General features: G+C 38.5%; 1 protein-coding gene across 1 annotated transcript in view; it reads right to left on the bottom strand.

Moving 5' to 3' along the window:
* The window catches only part of LOC108513517 (putative uncharacterized protein C7orf76), a 28,221-nt gene extending 16,518 nt beyond the window's left edge, over window positions 1-11,703 (bottom strand). The window contains 3 exon segments of the mRNA XM_017849296.1: window positions 400-426; window positions 1,798-2,012; window positions 11,692-11,703. Coding sequence (XP_017704785.1) covers window positions 400-426; window positions 1,798-2,012; window positions 11,692-11,703 — 254 coding nt within the window.
* Window positions 11,704-22,543: the final 10,840 nt, after the last annotated feature.

Raw genomic sequence — 22,543 nt, 5'->3', positions numbered from 1 at the left:
CTCTTCATGTGAATCAGAGAAGACAGCCAGAAACCATAAGGTAAAATGCTAAGTGTGGCTACATGTGCCTCACTCTAAGTAAACACCTGAAGAGAATCACAGGCATGGCTTTATGGATTTGAATTATCTGTGTGTGTATAAACCTTGCTGATTCAGACTCCACTGGAAAGTATAAACACATCAGTGCCATAACCATTATGAACAGAAAAGGCATAGCCACAAGTAGATGCAGAAGCCAGCATGGAATTGACAAGGAGTTATTCCACTCACTTACCAAAAAGTGCCTCCCAAATCCTAACCCTTCCAAATGACTCCATTTCATTGGTATCCTTAAAAATCCTCTCACCATATAGAAAAGTTACTCATTTATATCCATTTATATCTTTGTTCCATTACGTTGCCCAATTCTTTTTTCTTGAGGTGGAGCTGTAAATATTAGATTTCATGATTCAAGTCTCTGGAATCCAACTTTCTAAATTGTCTTACCCTGGTGGAAATGGGAACACCATAACCCATAGTCAGCTGTTATTCCTGTTGAGACTGACAAAAAACATTTATTAAGTGCCTCATAGTATATAGCACTGACCTGGGTGCTGCCTAAGTGTCAGGCCTGTGCACTATGCCATGTTCAGCTCAAACAAACTTTGAGGTCCTCCAAATACACAGCTAAGTAAATGTTTTGCCAGCTTTGAACATTTGCCACCAAATTACTTGCAAGACAAGGTCATTGCTTATTAAGTCTAGGCAAAAATTTTTTAAAGTCAGAATGACCAGTGTTAACCCATTACCAACTGTATTGGTTTCCTATTGCCACTGTAACAAATCTCCATAATTTTAGTGGCTTAAAACAAGGCAAATTGATTCTTTTACAGTTCTGGAGGTCAGAAGCCTAAAACATGGGTGTTAGCAGGACTGTATCCCTTCTCAAGGCTTCAGGGGTTCCTTGACTTTTCAACTTCTAGAAGCCCCTCTCTCAATCCCTCCAGCCTCTTGCTTTAATCTTCTCAACTCCTTCTACTCACTCTGAGCCTCCTGCCTCCATTTATAAAGGCCCTTGTGATTGCTCTGGGCCCACCTAGATAAACCAAGCTAATCTTCCCATTTCTACCTTCTTTTTTTTTTTTTTTTTTTTTTTTTTTTTTTTTTTTTTTTTTTTTTTTTGAGGTGGAGTCTCACTCTATCGCCCAGGCTGGAGTGCAGTGGTGTGATCTTGGCTCACTGCAACCTTTGCCTCCTGGGTTCAAGCGATTATCCTACCTCAGTCTCCTGAGTAGCTGGGATGCCACCATGCCCCATATTTTTTGTATTCTTAGTAGAGATGGAGTTTCACTATGTTGGCCAAGTTGGTCTTGAACTCCTGAACTTGTAATCTATCCGCCTCGGCCTCCCCAAGTGCTGGGATTACAGGCATGAGCCACCATGCCTGGCCTCCCATCTCTACATTCTTAATCACATCTGCAAAATCTCTTTTACTCTGTAAGCCAACATGTTCACAGTGTACAGGGATTCTAATGTGGACTTTTTATGGGGGGTGAGGGGGACATTGTTTAACTTACCACAGCCACCAAGGTTTTTCTGATATGTGATAAGCTGTATAACACTTTATTCTAAAAATAATTATGTATGGACCAGGGAAGAATTGGAAGAATGGAAAATATCATGTGTAAATATCATGGTTGAGAATGTCACAATGTTGTTGGTCTTTAGTTTTAGTATCTGGTGTCAAAGACTTAGAGAGTTAATTTTTTTTCTACCTTTTTTTTTTTTTTTTTCCTTCTGTGGCTGTCATCTGCTTACCTCTACACCCAGGCTCGCTCTGTTATCACTCCAGAGTTGGGCATCTCTAAGTTTATCCGTTGCTTTGCGAAGGCTGGATGCTTACTCTCATGGATCCAGGGTCCTCTGGCCTGCTGAGCTGGGTTTCTCATGCTGGGTCTCCTCCCTCTTTTTATGCCATGCTTTCTTCCCATTTTTCCTCCTTGTACAGCAAACACTGCACAAATATTGGGGTCCTATAAAAGAAGTTAAAGGTATTATCCTAGACCTTTCAGGTTGGCAGGAGGTGAGGAAGTGGGCACCTGTTCCACCTGGCCCTGTGTCTTCTCATTACTGGATTTTAAGCAGCCTCCTTGAGTGAGGTGGGGAAACCAAAAGCAGCTTAAGAGCAGGGGCTTCTTTCTGCTCAGTAGATCACCCCTCTCCCCGACCCTCAGGCCTCTTTTTAATCATTCCATTCCCTGGTTACCAGCTACCCAGTCTGGGTGTCACTTATTCTTGCCTCCAGCACAAGAGGACTTGGTAACCTTGGTACATAATAGTAGCCTTTGAAAGAAAAAGCTACACATGAGGCAACTTGCAAATCCAAACTTTTCTGGGATGGGTGTGTAGTTGCAGGAGGAGTTCTTCCTTAAACAAAGGCAAATTTTCCAGTTACACCAGTTAAACTGGTTCTCACACCAAATATCCCAATGAAGAGTTCTTCTTCTGTGCCCCTGGGAAAGGGAGGCCCCTGAAAAGCACGGTGCGCGTGCCTATGCCTGCCTTATGTTCTTAGGACCACATTCCCACCACTCAACAGGCAGAATTTAGCTAGGATGCCAGCAGGGCTTTTTGACGTGAGCATGCAACTGTTTGAGGAAATGTTGGAGCTGGGAGAGTCCAAGCCTGGTAAAAACAACATGCATCTGCACAACCTATTCTAGATTATAGGGCTGGGACTAGAGAGAGACCAGTGAGTTACCAACCCAAGGTGCAGATTTTAAGGGAGTACCACACAGCAATCAATTAATCAAGAAAACAATATTTCGATGGAAGCACTTTTTAAAAATCAAAACTAGTGCAAAATATCTACAGTAAACACAACATCAACTTTTAAAATAAATATTAGTAACAATGTCATGCTATACTATGAATTTGAGGCCAAAAGAAAAAAATTAGTAACACTAACCCAAAACATCACAAGTGTTGATGTTTTGATCATTATGGACTTTTATGCACTAATTTTTATTTTAAAATATTGCATTATAATATCATTTATCTTGATTATGGGTTTTTTGGGACCCCCTTTAATTTTGTGCCCCAAGGTGAGTGTCCAACTCTCCTTACTCTAGTGCCAGCCCTGTAATACAAAGGGCAGTCTGGAGGCTTTAACTCATTTGAGCCTTATAACTATTCTCTAAGGTGGACATGGCAAGTATTTTTACCTGCATGTGACAGTAAAGGAACTAAATCCCAAAACCAGAGGCACGACTTGCCCAGGACTACATGGCACATGGTGAAGATGAGATTAAAAATCAGGCCTGCCAACTCTGAATCTGGGGATCTTTCCATGACACCAGAGAGTCTCAAACTCCAGTGCACCAAAAAATAATCAGGAGAGTTGTTAACATTCAGATTCCTGAGTGCCAACCACTGAGACTCTGATTCAGAAGGTCTAGGGTGGAATGCAATAGTCTACATTTCATTTAACAAACACACTAGCTGATTTTGACATCAATGAGCTACCAGCCAGTTGGGGCAACTCTGTAAGGACTCCAGGCAGATGTCCCCAAGCTATGCCTGCAAGAGCTTGCTGTTCTTATCATTCGCATTTCCTCTTGTAAGAAGACGTCTGTACTTCATGTGGGTTAAAATATTACTTTATCTAGTAAGGGTAACCTCAGCTAATTAACAAATAGCAATCATCAACCCATTATCCCTATTGTTAACCAAGGGAGAGCATGGTCTTCTTAATCCACAAGACCAATGTACTATGAGACATGAGAGAAGAAGAAAAATCTGAAAAATGAGGGACCACTCCAATTAGATGGGAGTCCTGAGCAATCGTCTGCTTGTGGGCACTGGGTGCATGGGATGAGCACCCCAAAAAGAAACGGAAAGGGACTTCAAAGACAAACTTGGTCTACTTAATAATTTCTCTTGTACTGGCTAGAAATGAGAAGTTAATTCTTTCTGTCAGGGTAGTTTCTAAATCTAGATCGAGTAAGAGAAAGAGTTATAAGAAAAATTAGTACTTTTTACCTTGATGCTTGTGGAAATGGTACCTTAAGTTGACAATGCAATACTAGGGCCATAAAGGCATAAGAGAAAGCTGAGCTGAACATGTGACTACAATGCAAGCAACTTGAGAAAGAATCTTGTCAATGCTGCCAGGGAAGCCTTTCTGCTTGAGGTCAGAAGCATGAAAATCAAGCAAACAAATAAAAATATTTAAATTGGATTCTTAAACCATTCATCTCTGAAAAAAATAACATCTAATATTTTCTTTTGTATCAACTGCCAGCCATGTGGATTTTACCAAGGCTTTTCATCAAGGGGGGCAATTTCCAGTTACCCCATCCTTAGTGGTTACTGTAGCCTCACATAGCTTGATTCTGGCAAGGAGCATAATTCCATGCCAAAATGAAATGTATTGGCCTGTTTTGTTCTTTGGGCTGTGGGTAAAAGAAGTGGCAAAGGGAGCCAGTTTTCTAATAATTGAATGAAAAGAAGTTGGCCTCAATGAAGTTTTTCATCTCAGGTGTTGAGATTGCCCTCCTTCTCTGCCTCCTAGGATGTGCGTACAGATACAATCTTAATGTAGAGTCTGGGTGGCTATAGACCTGAATAGCAAGAAAATTGTCAGGGCCGCCCTCACATTTAAAAATAGTAGGTCTTCAAAAATTGCACTTGGAAGATGATTGATTGGACACATACCTCTAAGCAACACCAAGCATGATGTTGAGGTTTTCAGATGTACTGTCACTGTGCCTCCAGGAGAACACATGAACACTCCTCCCTTACTTTCTAAAATATGCCTGCCTATTGGCTTTGCTCCATTCTTGTTCACTGATTATTTTCCATTGCTCCCTGGATCCCCTATCAACCAGAACAACGGTTCTCAAACATTAGCGGCATCAGAATGACTTGGAATGCTTGTTAAGCTACAAATTGCTGGGCCCTACCCCTAGAATTTTTAATTTGGGAAGCCTGTGTGGGGCCAGAGAATTTTTATTTGTAATAAGTTCCCAGTTGATGCTGATGCTAATGAAGACTTTGAAAGCTACCAATCTAGAGTGATGGTTCTAAAACATTAGAATCACCTAGGGAGCTTTCATGAAAATACTGATGCCCAAGTTTACCCCAGGCCAATTAAATCAGACTGTTTGAAGATGGAGCCTGTATTAGTTTGCTAGGGCTGCTGTAACAAATTATCTCAAACTGAGTGACTTAAAACAACAGCAATCTGTTCTCTCACAGTTGTCGAGGCTGGAAGAACCAAGTCAAAGTGTTGGCAGGCCACCATCCCTCAAAAGCTCCTGGGAGGGGGCTGCTTGTAGCTCCAGCTGTGGCCAGCAATACTTGGCCTTCCTTGGTTTGTAATTGTATCACTCCAGTCTCTGCCTCCACTTTCACACGCACATGGCCCGTGTGTTTCTATGTCTGTGCGCCCTCTCCTCTTTTCATATGGATGACAACCACTGGATTTAAGTCTTAGCCTAATCCAGTATGACCTTTTCTTAACTTACGCCTTAATTGTATCTGCAAAGACCCTAATTCTGAGTAAAGTCACATTCTGAGGTTCTTGGTGGACATGAATTGTGCAGGGGTATTGTGAGGAGACACTATTCAATCCTGTACAGAACCCTGACTTGACTGTAAGATCCCTGAGGGCCAGATCCATGTGTGTCCAACTGCCTTGAAGAGTCTGGAACAGAATGGGATGAAAAAAAATTTCTTGAATGGATGAGCTGTATACTCCCTACTTCCAGTTCACAGTCATCACAACGTTACAGACGAAAAACACTCCTCATTTGTCTTAAAAGCTTGTTAAACTAACTGCAGATTCCAAGGACTTTAAAGTGTTTATCTCTATGACTACTCAACTCTAAATTAAAGAACTTTTCCTCAAACAACAAAAGATATTGAAGGCATTTCTTTGTAGAAAGACCTGTATTCTGTTCCTCAGGGCATTTTATAGGGAACATACCTATAAATAGCCCAGATTACACACTTCTGAGAGCTTTTAATGATAAGAAACAATGTTTTTGAACTTCCCATTATGAACTGGAAATAACATTTTCACATGAAACAAAAATGCTAAATTACTTAACCGCCTCCCTAGAGTTTTAAGTTTTGTACAGTGTAAATGATTGTTTTCCAGGAATTAAGACCACAAGGGCGTCTCTTTAAAATGCTTGCGATGTAAAGCAGGAGGCAGGATGCCTGTCGTCTGAGCTTCAGTTGGAGAGGTGATTATTCATGGGGTCGGGGTGGGGGTGGACTAACATGCAAACCACAAGCCCAAGCCAAATGTGGTCACATTGGAAGGTGTGGTGTGGATTGTCAGTCAGTTGGAAATCAGAGCGAGTGAGGTTTATTTTGGATGAGGTGGCATCTCAGGATCACCATCAAAATTGTCCAGATGGCTTTATTTTGGATCCGTTATGCCAATATCGGATATGGGGGTGGTTTTGGGGGATTCTTTGAAGACCACTCTGTGACCCCCTGCAGTGGCAGTGGATACAGTGGAACACAAAACTGAACTCAGGATTAGGAGCCCTGGATTCTGGTCTTAGCTCCAGCATACAGGATCTCTGAGATTACTTGCAGTTTTTAAGGATACTGATGTGGGGTATACAAATGTAATGAATGTCTAAATTCATGTATCTCGCTTTGTGTTGCTGCCTCTGTTTTACAGAGGTATCTCTTTTTTTTCTTTTAAAGCAGAGAGGTTTGGTTACTTATTTAGATTTTTGGAAGTATTTTCTCATCAGTGGATTCTGGCTTTGACATCCTTTTTGATTAAAAAAATTTCTTCTTATATTAATCAGGAACATAATAATGTTTTAGAAGTCATGAAAATATCTAAGGGTTTTGTAACATTTATGATATTTTAAAATCCTTTCTAACCACATGCTAATAGTTATGATAATTTCCAGTTTTCTTTCTTAACCAGAGGCAGTGCTAGCTTTTTAACATGACATTGTCTTACTTCTCCCTTGAACCTCCTTCTCTACCAATGAACTGAGAGAACTGAAATCATTGGGGCATTTCTGAGCAAACTGTCAACTTTCTGAGAACTTGAAAGTTTTCTCATGTCTTATTAGTTTATTTAGTCATAAAGATTCTTTAAGATAAAAACCAAACACAGTCAAGTGTATGTGACAGATGTTTCTGGGATTTGGGCTAGAGGCACAGGCAGGAAGGGAAGCTGCCAGACAAAGGCAGTCCCATATTTACTGCTACGTTTTCCTGTTTTTCAGTCTTTGCATAAGGAAAGAGGTGCCCTTCCTGCATGAACGAGGCATGTCTTTGCTCTCTGACAGCTGCTGCACCTCTTCTTTGAAGTTATTCTCTGGCATGAAAGATCCACAGTAATATATCTGAAGTCTAATTCTGTCCAGGGAAAAAGTTCAAACTGAAGCATAATTTTTTTTTAACTGTAAAGAAAATTGATATTTATGGAGTACCTACCAAGTACAAAAGGAGTGCTACAGGTTATTTCTTTTAGTTCTCATCATTGTACCCTTTTACAGACAAGAAAAAGAGGCACACAGTTAGTAAGTGGCAGTTCATAAGTTTGAATTCAGGTGTACAGATTCCACTTGTTTCTTGGAAGCCCTTATTTGGTTTGCCCTCAGTGTTTACATGGCCTTTTTTTATGACACTCATTTTTCTATTTGGAAATATACATAACATAAACTTAACCATTTTAGCTGTTGTTGAGTATAGATTTCAGTGGCATTAAGTACTTTCACATTGTTCTGCAACTGTCACCACCATTGTCTCCAGAATGTTTTCATCTGTCCAAACTGAACTCTGTACCCATTAAACCGTAACTCTCCATTCCTCTCTCCCTGCAACCCCTGATAAACTCTATCTACTTCCTGTCTCTAGGCATTTGATTACTATAGGTACCACATGTAAGTGGACTCATGCAATATTTGTCCCTTTGTATCTGGCTTATTTTACTTAGTATAATGCCCTCAAGCTTCATTCATGTTTTAGCATGTATCAGGGCTTCATTCCTTTCTTTTACTTTGAGACAGAGTCTCACTCTGTTGCCCATGCTGGAGTGCAGTGGTGTGTTCACAGCTCACTGGAGCCTTGGCCTCCCAGGTCCAGGTGGTCATCCTGTCTCAGCCTTCTGAGCGACTAGGACTACAGGTGTGAGCCACCATGCCCGACTAATTTTTTTTTTTTTTTTTTTTTTTTTAGTAGAGACAAGGTTTCGCCACGTTAGCCAGGCTGGTCTCAAACTCCTGGGCTCAAGCGATCCACTAGCCTTGGCCTCCCAAAGTACTAGGATTACAGGTGTGAGCTACTATGCCTGGTCCATTCCATTTTAAGGGTGAAAATATTCGTGTGTGTGTGTGTGTGTGTGTACACCCCATTTTGTTTATTCCTTCATCCTTCAATGGACATTTTGGTTGTTTCCATCTTTTGGCTATTGTGAATCATGCTGCTTTGTGAACACGGATGTACAAATATCTGTTCAAATCCCTACTTTCAATTATTTGTGCTGCATATTCAAAAGTAAGAATGCTAGAGTATTAGAACGTTTTGTTTGTTTTGAGATGGAGTCTCACTCTGCCTCCCAGGCTGGAGTGTGGAGTGTAATAACGCAATCTCGGCTCACTCTAACCTCCACATCCTGGGTTCAGGTGGCTGTCATGCCTTAGCCTCCCGAGTAACTGGGATTGGAGCCACATACCCAGTTAATTTTTGTATTTTTAGTAGAGACAGGGTTTCTCCATGTTGGCCCTGCTGGTCTCGAACTCCTGACTTCAAGTGATCTGCCCACCTTGGCCTGGGATTACAGGCATGAGCCACCATGCCTGGCCTAGAATGTTATATGTGTGTATATATATATATGAATGTTAATTGAAGCTACCATACTCTCAAATACATTTTATAATTTTTTGAAAATGCATTTCCTATCCAAATTACCAACCTTTTCATTTCTCTGGGTGATACCAGCGTTCTTCCAGCTTTCCAAGCTTGAGATCATGATGTCACCTTGGATGATTTACCAGTGCCCTTCTCCTATAGTCTGTCATATACTATTGTTTATTTCTTTAAAGTATCCTCAAGATTGGGCTATTTTCATTAACTCTGCCATAACCTCAGCCCAAGTCTGATCACTGTGGATCACTCCAAAGGCTGCTTGATACAGCTCCATGCTTCCAGACCATTTCCTACCAAACCTCCAATATCATTGTCAGAGTGATTTTCCTAAACACCTGCTTCATCATGTCACTCCCCACTCAAGAATCTACAGTGACATCAAGTTCAAGGTAGTAAATGAATTGATTCCCTCTCATCTGTCCAACATTATTTTACATGTCTTCCTTGCCTTCTTCTCTACTGAAAGGGCTCTCTTCAGTGTTAGTCTTATAAGCCAAGCTATTTCCCTAATCTATGCCATTGCTTTCTACTCAACTAATCTCTCAAAACCATTTCCTATTGCTCTTCAGAACATATAGGTTCTCCATTTATTTCCTACATGTATTAGTTTTGCTTCCCCCTTCCCACATGCTAAGCTTCTTGAGTATAGGATCTTTGTCCTGTACTTTTTGTGAGAATCCTAAGAGTCTGGACAGATATGTGCTTGCTGGCTCATGAAATAAGACAGAGTAACAGGAAGACACAAATTGCAAAAGGTAGAGACAGAGTTTATCAGAGCCCTTAGGAAGAAACTGCTTTACACCCAGGAAGAAATCTCTTGTAGTGGTTGTCAAATACCAGAATAGAAAGAGTTCAGCTTAAATAGTTCCTTATGCATCTTTTGCATTGTGGTGTACACACTCGGGCCAGTGAATTTTCAAGGCAAAATGCTACCCAGGTGAGTCTGTTTCTCATTTTAAATAATTCTCAAAATATGTGAAATACTTAATAAGTGTTCCTGCTCTTCTCCTAAGCATTTTGATTACATGCAAACCCTAGAAACACAGCATTCTAAGAAATTTGAAATGTTCTTACTACTATAAATTTTGGGAGCTTTTCTCAAGTAGCTTTTTTGTCCAGTTAATAAAAAGATTTTTTTCCCTGAGAAGGGCTTAGGAGGAACAGTTTTACACCTTATAATAATTTCATAAATGGATAATTTGACACTAAGTTGGGAATACAAATCATTTTTCTGTAAGCAGACATGACATCCAGAAAGTTAACCCCAGAATCTGGCATGCCCTCCTCTTACATTAGCACATGGGTGTTAAAATCACAACATTGACCAATTCAAGTTTAAGACCAGAATATGTCACAGAAGGTCAGATAAGTGAGAGCTACAAAAACTCAGAGAGATAATGAGAGAGAAGGGGGTGGAGAGAGAGCAAAAGGAAAAGAGAGAGGGTGGGAGAATAGCACTGGAAGAATATTCTAATGATATTTCAGGCCATAGAAATATTGTGAAATTTTATGAATATGTCACAGAAGGTCAGATAAATGAGAGCTACAAAAACTGAGAGAGATAATGAGAGAGAAGGGGATGGAGAGAGAGTAAGAGGGAAAGAGAGAGGTGGGAGAATAGCATTGGAAGAATATTCTAATGATATTTCAGGCCATAGAAATGTTGTGAAATATAACATTAATTAAAGGCAACCAGAATTTTTTGGTTATGAATAATGAATAAATAAAATCACACAGCCAAATTAGCTCATTTCCGTCTCCTATTTATAGACATTGTATTTAGATAGACTTTTTCACAAATAAATACCAAATTTGGAGCTAACATGACTGAAAGCATCTCTACTTTCTGTTCTCTTTCACTGCTCTTAGGTGAGTCAAATAAGCTCTCAGGGACTTTACTTCAAACTGATATTTTTCTAATTCCTGTTAATGCAATCTGTAAGGCAGACATTAACAATGTATTTTGAGGACTCCTGATAGTACAGTGCTGTTCTAGCCACTACTGCAGTTATGAAAGTTAAAATTTAAAAATATCCACCATTATACCAACATTTAATTAACAATACTCTATCACTGTCAGCACCAGAGGACCTTGAATAAACTATTGTTGTGGCTTGGTTGATAGACAGCTTGTCAGGAAATGATCAGTATTGGCCATGATTTAGGGCTAATTTCATGGATGTTTTCCAGTTCCCGTGATCTTCCTTTCCCCTCTTCCAAACAAAAGTGCTTCTGAAAATTTCTGTTTAACATCTTTCACTTTGAATAAAGAAAACACAAAACATACCCCTTGCAGCTGGTATTGGTGAAATTACTTCTCTGGAGAGACCAGCAGATGAGGGTCTTGTTTGAGAGGCACCAGGCAGAGGTTTCATTCTGTATCAGAGACCACACTCAGACCTGCAACCTGAGATCTGTCTCTCCCCCTCCCTTCACCTACCTACACACACATACACCATCTAAATGAACACAGATGGCTGGCACCCAGAGTAGGCATCTAGGAAAACAGCTGCAGGCCTCTCTGTTTGCTGTCATTTCATTGTACAAACAGACAGCCTTCGAGATGCTGGTGTTGTTTCTTAATCTGAGATCATTCTTGTTTGGAAGTTTACCCACTTCCTGTTGAGAAATACAGCAAAAGCATCAGAATACCCAGAGCTTGATTTGACTAAAACCAAACATTCATTTTGATTCGTTAGATAGTTAAAATCATAGCCATAGTACACTCCAGGTATACTAACTCATGTAGAGGATTATATTTAATGAAAGCCATATATTGAAACAATCCATATCAGTTCCTACCTGGCAATACATGTTCTTCCTTCAGAACTGCATAGCATCATCTGATGTATTTGTTTCTTTGTGTGAAATAAATTAATTATTCAAATGTAATATAAAAGAGTGTAAAGCCAAACTTCACAAATGCTGAAAAATAGTCTAAATCTTTATACCTCCCCCAATCAAATGGAACATATGTTTTCTCCTATTTATTTCTGTATAAAATATGTAAATAATTACCTGGATTTGGAGGACATAATTATGAAGAGGTTGATATCTAAAAAGTTATCACTGATTTATAGAACTTCCTAGTTTAATAGAAGACAGATTTAGGAATAAGAAAAAAATATTGCTTTCTCCAGGAACAATAAATGTCTTAAAGGGGAAACGTAAGATTTAAGAGTAATTTTTATTAGACATATATACTACAGTTTGCGAATCTAGGAGGTGTTTCTCATTTGAATGATTTCTATGTAATAAAAATTTTGTAGTGCTATCTCACACTTTGCAGTATATTTTATATGTCTCAAAATGCAGTGATTAAATTTCATTTCAAGGGCATTTTTTAAAGTCTGAATTCCTCAGTTTCCCCTCATGGATTTATAATTCTCAGCCTGAAGATTAAATACCATATTAACAAGTATAAAATATTTATTTAAGCAAGAAATTGAGCTTAATTCTCCCTGTCATGTGTGCATATTCTTCCTGGGTCTCCTATACACACACACACACACACACACACAGACACACACACACACACACACACTCTCTGTCATACACACACTTTCTACAAATTTATCTAATGTTAAACAATGTAATAATGCTTAATATTCGTATGATTCTGTGTAATAAAAATTAAACCTTGCACTGGGAGGATCTTAATACTTCAGCCTCATAGGTTGTTCAATTACAGTTGCAATGTATTTATGTAAGAGTAATCTAATTTTCAATATTCAGAAGATGGCATGGCTCAGAAAAAACAAAAGAAAATCAATTTTTTTTCTTTTAGGAAAATTTTAATTTACCAAGTCATTCACAAAAGCCTTAATCACACCTTAAGCAGGATTTTAAATTATACAAAGCTTCCTAACTTGTGGCTTTTCATAAAGATTGGCCCAGTGTCAATAATTCAAAGATCAAATGTTTTCAGAAGTGAAAACAAAAGAAAAGAAAATGGTGCATGCTTAAATTGATAGATGTATTTAATAACATCCTATCACCACATACACAAACCTGTACAGTCTGTAATGTCTCACATTTGTTACTCCTTTTAATCTGACTTACAGTTGAGGACCGCTTTATAAGTAAGACTGACTTTCAGATATAATAATAGCCAAAGACTTCAACTGCTGGCTAAGATGGAGTAACGTGGACTGGATTTATCCTCCCACCCTGAGCAACTAGAAAACTGGACAAAAAATGTGGAATAGCAATTTTTAGACATTGAACAGTAGGGAGCACAGGACCCTCATCCCTGAGAGAAGAGAAGCAAACAAGGTGAGTCCTATGATTGCACCAGTTTAATGACCAAAGTATTTCCAGACTGGGAAATGACAAAGATGAGGGAACTAACAGATGACGGAGCTAACAGATGAGGACTTCAAACACTTATTATATTCTCTATGTGCTCAAAATTTTAGAGAAAACACAAGCCTTAAGATGAGAGAAATGGAAAATATAAAAAGGATCCAAATAGAACTTTTGGAGATGAAAAATACAACATCTGTAATGAAGAGTAATAATAGCTAAAATTTAATGAATATTGACAAGGTGACAGACCCTGCACTGAGTGTTTTACATGCAGCACCTCGTTTAACTACAGTCTTTCCCCTATAAAGCAGGTCTTACAGATGACGGTGCCAAGGATTAGAAAAGATAAATAATTGTACATTGTAGAGCTGAAACTTGAAACCACATGGCCCGCCTGCTAGGCTCATGCTTTTAAGCAACATTCTTATTGTTTATAGCAATGCTTGCCATAAAATATAATTTAAATAATGAACCTTATCTATAGATGGTTATTGAAATTCATAGAGAATCTCACTAAAAATGACACGTTGCTTTGTATGGGTGTGCACGTGCACACGTGTCTGTGTGCAAGTGTGCACACACACGCTTGTGTGCATGATGTTGGTATAGATTTGCTAGAGATCAGATAGGCTTTTCTGAGAGTCTTACAAGGTTTGAGATGGAGAATGATTGAACTTATTTATATTCTGCTGTTTTCTCAGGAAGATACGATAGAGATGAATTGAGGGAAACTTGCAACTTAATCATAGAACAAAACAATATGAGATTGTTCACAGCTTTTTTCTTGCTGTTAACGTATTCTGCAACTGATACTTCAAGTGTGCCAATAATAATAAGAAGAATATAATACTAGCTAAAGTTTATCAGATGATTGTTGTGTATCCTGCTCTGCTAACATACATGTGTTACCACATTTAATTCTTTGAGGTAGCTTCTATTGTTATTTATAGCGTAGAGGAGCAGGGAGATGTTACCTAAATTGTCCAGGTAACCCTGTAACCTTGACAAGGTTACACAAACAAAGGTCATACAAAGTATTTCTTGTAGAGAATCATTCTTGAAAATGAGTTTAATAATAGTTTCTGTCCCATTATAACTTTTCTGTACAAGACATTTATTTTAATAGTTTTTCTATAAAATCATTTTATATAAAGATTGTTTAATAGACTAGTCTTAACTATAATAGACACTATTCAACTGATAAAGAGTGAAAGCACATGGATTTTTCAAAAACCAAAATGTCTTAATACTCTGGTGTGAATACCTCAATGAAGTAATCATATTTGTTCTCAAAAGTACCTTAACTTAAATAATGGGTTTATCCTGAGATTAAAATGTTTCAGCTTCACAGTTTTTGAAGTCCACAGTTATGTCAAGAAATTTGTGTTCCTGAATAATGTTTACATACCTCATTCAGCCTAGTGTCCTCATACTAAGACTATTAGGCAACAACAGTTATTTGCCACCTTTTCATTACCTGCAAGTAGGATAGAAAGTCCACTTGAGTGACCATTTCAGGTCACAGAATAAGTCAGTAATAAAATTGAGACTGAGACGCTCATAAGTAGATTATTGCTCTAATACTCCATCCCTTTATAAGAGCTACTTTTCACTCACAGAAAGTGAGTAGCCCTGTGCTGGGTGGCAGTTGGCTGAATGTGACTCACAGCGGGCAGGAGGGAACTGCGTGAGGGTTCCTTACGTGTCCTGAACAAAGCGAGTCAATTTTATTTCAACAAGCATTTACTAAATGTGATGCTGTGTACATTCTAAGTCCTGATACTATCCTACTACTAAGTCCTGATGCTATCCTAATTGTCTAAGCCAGGTGTCTACTTAACAAATAAACAAACAAGTCAGTTGTGCTTGTTTTAGTTCCAACTCTACCACATAAAATCAGGACTTTTTTCCTAGTAGTCACTAGGCATAGAATGGAAAAACAAACATTTGATCTGATTGTGGCAGTCACTTGTAGGCTAGATGCATTGCTGTTGAGTAGATCAGGAACCAGTTCCTACAATTTTGATTTCATGGGCTAGAAAAAGGTTTTGTTTTTTTAAAATTTTTTAAATTATTATTATACTTTAAAGTTCTAGGGTACATGTGCACAACGTGCAGGTTGTTACATCGTATATTGTGCCATGTTGGTGTGTGACCCATCAACTCGTCAGCACCATCAACTCATATTCTATGTATAACACACCAATGCCATCCCTTCCCCTTATCCCCCCCATAATAGGCCCCGGTGTGTGATGTTTCCTTCCCGAGTCCAAGTGGTCTCATTGTTCAGTTCCACCTAGGTGAGACATGCGGTGTTTTGTTTCTGTTTTGTGATAGTTTGCTGGAATGATTGTTTCCAGCTTGCATCCATGTCCCTACATAAGGAACAAACTATCCTTTTTTATGGCTGCATTAGTATTCCATGGTGCATGTGTGCCACATTTTCTTAATCCAGTCTGTTCATGATGGGACATTTGGGTATGATTCCCAAGTCTTTGCTATTGCGAATAGTGCCGCATAAACATACGTGTGCATTTGTTTTATAGCGCATGATTTATAATTCCTTGGGTATATACCCAGAGTGGGATGGCTGGGTCATATGGTATTTCTATTCTAGATCCTTGAGGATCTCCATAACTGTTTTCCACAATAGTTGAACTAGTTTACAATCCCACTAACAGTGTAAAATGTTCTATTTCTCCACATCCTCTCCAGCACCTGTGTTCTGACTTTTTAATGATTGCCAATTCTAAACTGGTATGAGATGGTATTCATTGTGGTTTTTGATTTCATTTCTCTGATGGCCAGTGATGATGGAGCATTTTTTCATGTGTCTGTTGGCTTATGAATGCTTCTTTGAGAAATGTCTGTTCATATCCTGTCCACTTTTTGATGTGTTGTTGTTTTTTTCTTTGTAATTGTTAGTGTTTGTAGGTTCTGGATATTAGCCCTTGGTCAGATGAGTAGATTTGCAAAAATTTTCTCCTTCTGTAGGTTGCTGTTCACTTATGGTAGTTTCTTTTGCTGTGCAGAAGCTCTTTAGTTTTAATTAGATCCCATTTGTCAATTTTGGCTTTTGCTGCCATTGCTTTTGGTGTTTTAGACATGAAGTCACTTGCCATGCCTATGTCCTGAATGTACTACCTAGGTTTTTCTTTAGGTTTTTAATTGGTTATTAGGTCTAACATGTAAGTCTCTAATCCATCTTGAATTAATTTTCGTATAAGGGGTAAAGGAAAGGATCCAGGTTTCAGCTTTCTACTTATGGGCTAGCCAATTTTCCCAGCACCATTTATTAAATAGGGGAATCCTTTCCCCATTTCTTGTTTTCTTCAGGTTTGTTAAAGATCGATGCGTAGATGTGTGGTATTATTTCTGAGGCTCTGTTCGGCATTGGTCTATATCTCTGTTTTGGTCCAGTACATGCTGTTTTGGTTACTGTACCTTGTAGTATAGTTGAAGTCAGGTAGCGTGACGCCTCCAGCTTTGTTCTTTGATTAGGTAGGATTGTCTTGGCAATGCGGGCTTTTTTTGGTTTCCATATGAATTTAAAGCAGTTTTCCAATTCTGGAAGAAGGTTATTGTAGCCTGATGGGGATGCTTGAATCTATAAATAACCTTTGGGCCGTATGGCATTTACGATATTGATTCTTCCTTCCATGAGCATGGTATGTTCTCCATTTGTTTGTGTCCTCTTTATTTCACTGAGCAGTGGTTTGTAGTTCTCCTTAAGAGGTCCTTTACATCCTCTTGTAAGTTGGATTCTTTTGTTTTTGTTTTGTTTTAAATTGGAGACCAACATAGATCAAGTAAAATAAAAACCAAAGAACAAACCACCATCAAGTATCACCATCAGCACATATTTTGTTTAACATCAAATAATTAGTAAGGGTATAATCTTTTGTCCTTATCAGAATAAAGGATACTTAAATTTAATAGATTTAGTTTCGTGAAATATAATTCATTTAATTTTCTCTGTTTTTCTCATTTTTTCGTGAACCATGAAAAGCCTTGTCAGTCTGGCACCCCTTTGCAAATAGGAGTTTAAGAACCCTTTCCACAGATCAATTTTAGTATCCATGACATAAACAACACTGGACTAAAAAAAGAGAGGTGCAGCCACATACCCAGGCAGTCTTGAGAATGCAGTGTCAGCAAAGGGGACACTAGCCTTCTGATCAGGCCTTAGTCTCTTTGGTAGCCTCATCAAAGGCAGGTGGCTCTGAGGGCCAAGTGGGTCCTCTTTGGATATGAAGAACAGCAGCATGTGAAAATGCTGTGATTTCACTATTTACTACCTGGGTTTTCATGAGTTCAAACATTAAGGAAATATGTCTCATGAATGTAACTACCAAATAATCAAGTCTATATGAACTTCACTCAGGCCAGTCATCATACATCTTTTTTGGATCACAGACTGCTTTGAGAATCAGATGAAAGCTATGAACTTTCCTCCCAGAAAACTGCACGTATGTGTCCACCTAAGAATATTTGGTGCATATTCCAGGGGGACCTCTGAACTCCATAAATGGATTCCAGGTTAGAGATCTCAGCTTTAGCGCATGAAGGGATTTGAGGTCTTCACCACTGCTATTCCAACTTATCTGTGCTTCCTTATACTGCTTTAGTTTCAACTTAATTCTCAAAAAGCCATTCATGATTATCTTTGCTGCAGCTTCTTCTCATATCCTCTAGCACACGCTCCTAGAGAGGAGGTTAGATTTTCTTCTTGGCTCCTGGATTTCACTCCTTCCAGCTCCCTGTCAGGTCTGGACTACATTTGGCCATGGTCCTGAAAACCTTTCTAGCTCTTACCATCTTTCCTTCAAAATCCTGATCTTGTTCTTACTCCTTTTGCCACAGGTTTATATGTAGCTACAACTGGATTTTGTGAAAAAAGTCTCCCTCTTATTATGAAATCCCAAAGAACCAAGATGTTACCATCAGTTAACCTTCACATATTACTGTAGCCTAAAGACTATTGTGGTGCTCCTGCCGTGAGATCAGACTTATTGAATATCATTGCAAGTTGGAATCAGACCTAAGGTCACTATTACACCTGTGCATGGTCTAAGTAATGGCCAAGATTCTCAGTTATTGGGTAGAGCTAGTTTGTCCCCTCTAGTCCTGATTTACTCTTTTCTCCATCCTGCCTTGCCAGAGAAGTCTTAGTAGGTCTGAAAGTTACGACGACATCCAGAGTTGATGTTAAGTCCACTTCTCTATATGGAAATAAATAGTCAAGGCAGGTTTTAAAATGTTTTCTCACTGACCTTTAGTAATATTAACTCCTACTTAAAAGGGAGTGGATCTGAGCAACATATAATTGGCTAGCCTTCTTCAACTCTCTGATTTAGGGCATCTTAGTAGTATATAAACCTTTCACAAAAAAAAAGCCCCAATCTTATTTTGATTAATCATTAACTTGAGGCTAATGAAGATTGTTTCACAAAGTTATTGAATTCAATGATGATAAGTACATCACTTAATGTTAAGAAAGACTAAAAACCATCCAAATGTGGTGAATATCAAGCTGCCATTGAGCACACTGAACTATTTTAACTAAAATGTGTTGGATGTTTAGTACATAATAGCTCAGTAAATATGTTATTATTATCATTATTAGGTGTGCCAAATATACTAAGTGCTTTATGTGAATTATTATTTTTTAATACATTCAACTTTTACTTTAGATTGAGGTGGTACGTGTGCAGGTTTGCATAATGCCGATGTTTGGGGTACAATTAATCCCATCACCCAGGTACTGAATATGGTACCCAATAGTTAGTTTTTCAACCCTGACTGTCCCCCTCCCTCCCACTTCTAGTAGTCCAAAGTGTCTATTGTTATAACCCATGTTTATATCCATGAGTACCCAGTGTTTAGGTCCCACTTACAAGTGAGAACACATGGAATTTGGTTTTCTGTTCTTCTGTCAATTTACTTAGGATATGGCCTCCAACTGCATTCATGTTGCTGCAAAGGACAAAATTTCATTCTTTTTAATGGCTGCATAGTATTCCATGATGTACATGTGCCATATTTTCTTTATCCAATCCTATGTGGACTATTTTATTTAATTTTCAGAAATGCTCTCTGAGGCAAGTACTATTATCTCCAGTTTAAAGTAAGCTTAGAGAGGTTAACCTGCTTAGGATCATTAGTAGAGCCATAAATCAAATCCTGATTCTGGGGCCTAGGCTCTATACCACTGTAGTATATGGCATCTTTTTTATACAGAAAATTTTCCTTGAAATATCCTCTCAAAGTAAATGCAGATCTTTAAATAAGGCCTTTGTTCACTTGCTGTGGATAGGTAGTGGCAGTCTGGAACACTGATAAAGACTGCAGATCCTGGAGTGAGTCAGACTAGGTTTGATTCCAGGCTGTACCACTAACCAACTATAAGACTTATAGCATATACATTTTATTCTCTGTGCCTCAGTTTTCTATTTGTAAAAATGGATCATGATACCTGTCTCACAAGCTTGTGAGAATTAACACATGTAAAATGTTTATAATACTCCCCAATGTACAGTAAATATTCAAAAACGCAAGCTACTATTATTTGGGTTATGTCAAAATAGCCTAATACATTCTCCATTCCTTTATTTTCTGATGAAAGAGTAAATTCTAGAATAGAAAAACTTCTTTAGCCAGTGATTTCATGCTCAAATTCACTGATATGCTGCAGTAATTCATTCAACACATGTTTGAGTTCCTTCTACATGTAAGGAAGGCATTGTGCTTGGCACTGGCCATCTTGTTCTGATGTAGGGGCCAAATGAATGTGGATGAGTTATATAACTTCACCATAAGATGCATTCTATAATAGGTGATTGATTCTGTTTCAGTCTGAGAAATGGCTTGCATCTCTCAGTTTCTCTAGGGGCCCCTCCCTTTATCAGGCCAATCTAAGACCCAGCAATGCTGATTCCCTTAAATAATGATTGGTCTTCTAACACCCAAGCATTGATCAAGTGCTGCATAAAATAACCCTGGATGGTCAGCAACAGAATACACTGGTCATTATTTCTCTACTAGAAGCATAAGCTTATCTTTAGACATGCAGGGTCTCCAAAAAGGCTATGATCAGCTCAGTTGTTAAAAACATGCCTATTTAGTGAGTTGTTAAACTCTTTGATCCCCATTATAACCTCCAAGGACCTATCAATCTATATGCTGTTCTGTTTTATAGTTATTATTATTCTTGAACAATGAGCATTTGGCGCCTGAGAGCTCTGGAACTCTGTGTCTATTTGAATATAATAGCACAGACTTGAAAGTAAAAACCTGCTTGCTATTCTGAAAGCCTCTTCTTGCTGGTGGCCCAAGTCACCACTGCAACTTTTTTTCCCAGCAGGCAAAAAGCCATGATTACCTTTTGTAGGAGAAAAAGGATTAGTCTAGGAAAACTCACCACTTTTGTTTTCATCTCGGAGACTGCATATCATGAATTGCATAAGTCACTGAAATGAATAAATCATTGAGAGAAGCTAGTCAATGTCCCTGGAAGTTTCTACTTCATCTTCTCTTAGATGTCTGGTGTGCTGGAGTAACACAGGGTTTCCTAAACCTTAGCCTCATTTTTTATTTTCAGCATCAGAAAGACACTTATTGACAGTGCCTTTATGAAGCATTAGAAAATTCCAGGGCCAATAGATATTCTGAACAGAAAGTGCTGACTTGAAAATTCCCTAAACTGAGGATTGCTGCCATTACAGCTGCATGAGCACTGATAATAGTTGTTGGTAAAGTGCGTGGGGTCATGGTTCACCATGACCTTTTCTTCAGCTAGAAGAGTAAGGGATGACTGACCACAGATACAACCCAGATACTGTGGTACTGCCCAAGTATCCAGTTTCACAGAGATCCTGCAGTGCTCACAGCTGCTCACTTCCTATTGGGTTGGCCATGGAACACATGGGTATATATCCTTTCTGTTTTCATTTCCCTGCTGCAGGTAGTAGTTCTTAAAAGTTCAGGAGGAAAGGGTTTCCTTTAAGGGTCTGATGAAGCTTGCACTTTCTTCTTACACATATGCACATATGGAGAATATCTTGATTACAACTTCAGGGAATTTGAAAACTTTCTGAAATCCATGTCAGCACCCCCTGGGGTCCAAACATCACAGGTATGCTGTTTGAACAAGTGCTGTTCCTGGAATTTATTTTTATGGTTTTCACATCATATCCTTTCCTAAAGTGACCCCTTTTCTTATAGAATCTGCAACTCTTGTCTTAGAAAAACTACAATCAGAGACTCCTAAGCAAAGCTTGATGTCTAAATTCCTCTTCCCCACTTTATTTTCCCCAGTTAGGTTTTTTCAAAACTTTTGTTACAGAAAATTTCAAACATATAAAATAGTATAACAAATCCCCATGTGCTCATGAACTGATTCAACAATTACCAGCTTATGGCCAATTTGGTTTCATTTATGTCTGTACCTCTCCTCATATTACTTCATCAATTAGTTACTGAAGTATACCATACATTCTTTCCTTATTATCTTGAATCAAAACCTATATACTAATCCTTTTCTAAATACCTTATTTACATAAGAAATCATGCAAATTATAAGAACAGCTACAGTACCATTTTCAAACCTAAAAAAAACTCAAGCAATTCCTCATGTTATCATACAGTGTTCATATTTCCAATGATCTCATAAATGTCATAAAAGTGTTTTAATGGTGCATTTGATTATATCAGAATTCAAGTAAATTTTCCATGTTATGATTTCTTGGTATGTTTCTGAAGTCACTTTTAATCTATGAATTCTCTCTCCCTTTCTTTCTGCTTGTAATTTACTTGTTGAAGACACAGGTTGGTTTTCCTACAGAATTTCATTGGGTTGGGGTTTTGCTGGTTGCATCCCCATGGTGTGGTTTAATATATTTCTTGCATATGTTTTTCTTCTGACTGTATTTCACATAAATTATTAGCTGGACCTAGAGATTTGTTGGATTTAAATTTGATTTGTTTGTTGAGGCTATTTCGTCAAAGTAGTGGTGGTTTGTATTTCTATCAGGAGTTTTCTCTCTTTTATTTATTTTTTTTTTTGTAGACAGTCTCACTCTGTCCCCCAGGTTGGAGTGCAGTGGTACCATCTCAGCTCACTGCAACCTCTGCCCCCAGGTTGAAGAGATTCTTCTGCCTCAGCCTCCCAAGTAGATGGGATCACAGGTGCACACCACCACACCTGGCTAATTTTTTTGTATTTTTAGTAGAGACAGGGTTTCACCATGTTGGCCAGGCTAATTTCGAACTCCTGACCTCAGGTGATCCACGCACCTCGGCCTCCCAGAGTGTTGGGACTACAAGGGTGAACCACTGCACCTGGCCT

This window comes from Rhinopithecus bieti, unplaced genomic scaffold (assembly GCF_001698545.2).
Source record: "Rhinopithecus bieti isolate Rb0 unplaced genomic scaffold, ASM169854v2 scaffold_31127, whole genome shotgun sequence".
Taxonomy (NCBI): domain Eukaryota; kingdom Metazoa; phylum Chordata; class Mammalia; order Primates; family Cercopithecidae; genus Rhinopithecus; species Rhinopithecus bieti.
The sequence above is the reverse complement of the archived record's forward strand: the minus strand, read 5'-3'. Positions and strand labels throughout refer to the sequence as shown.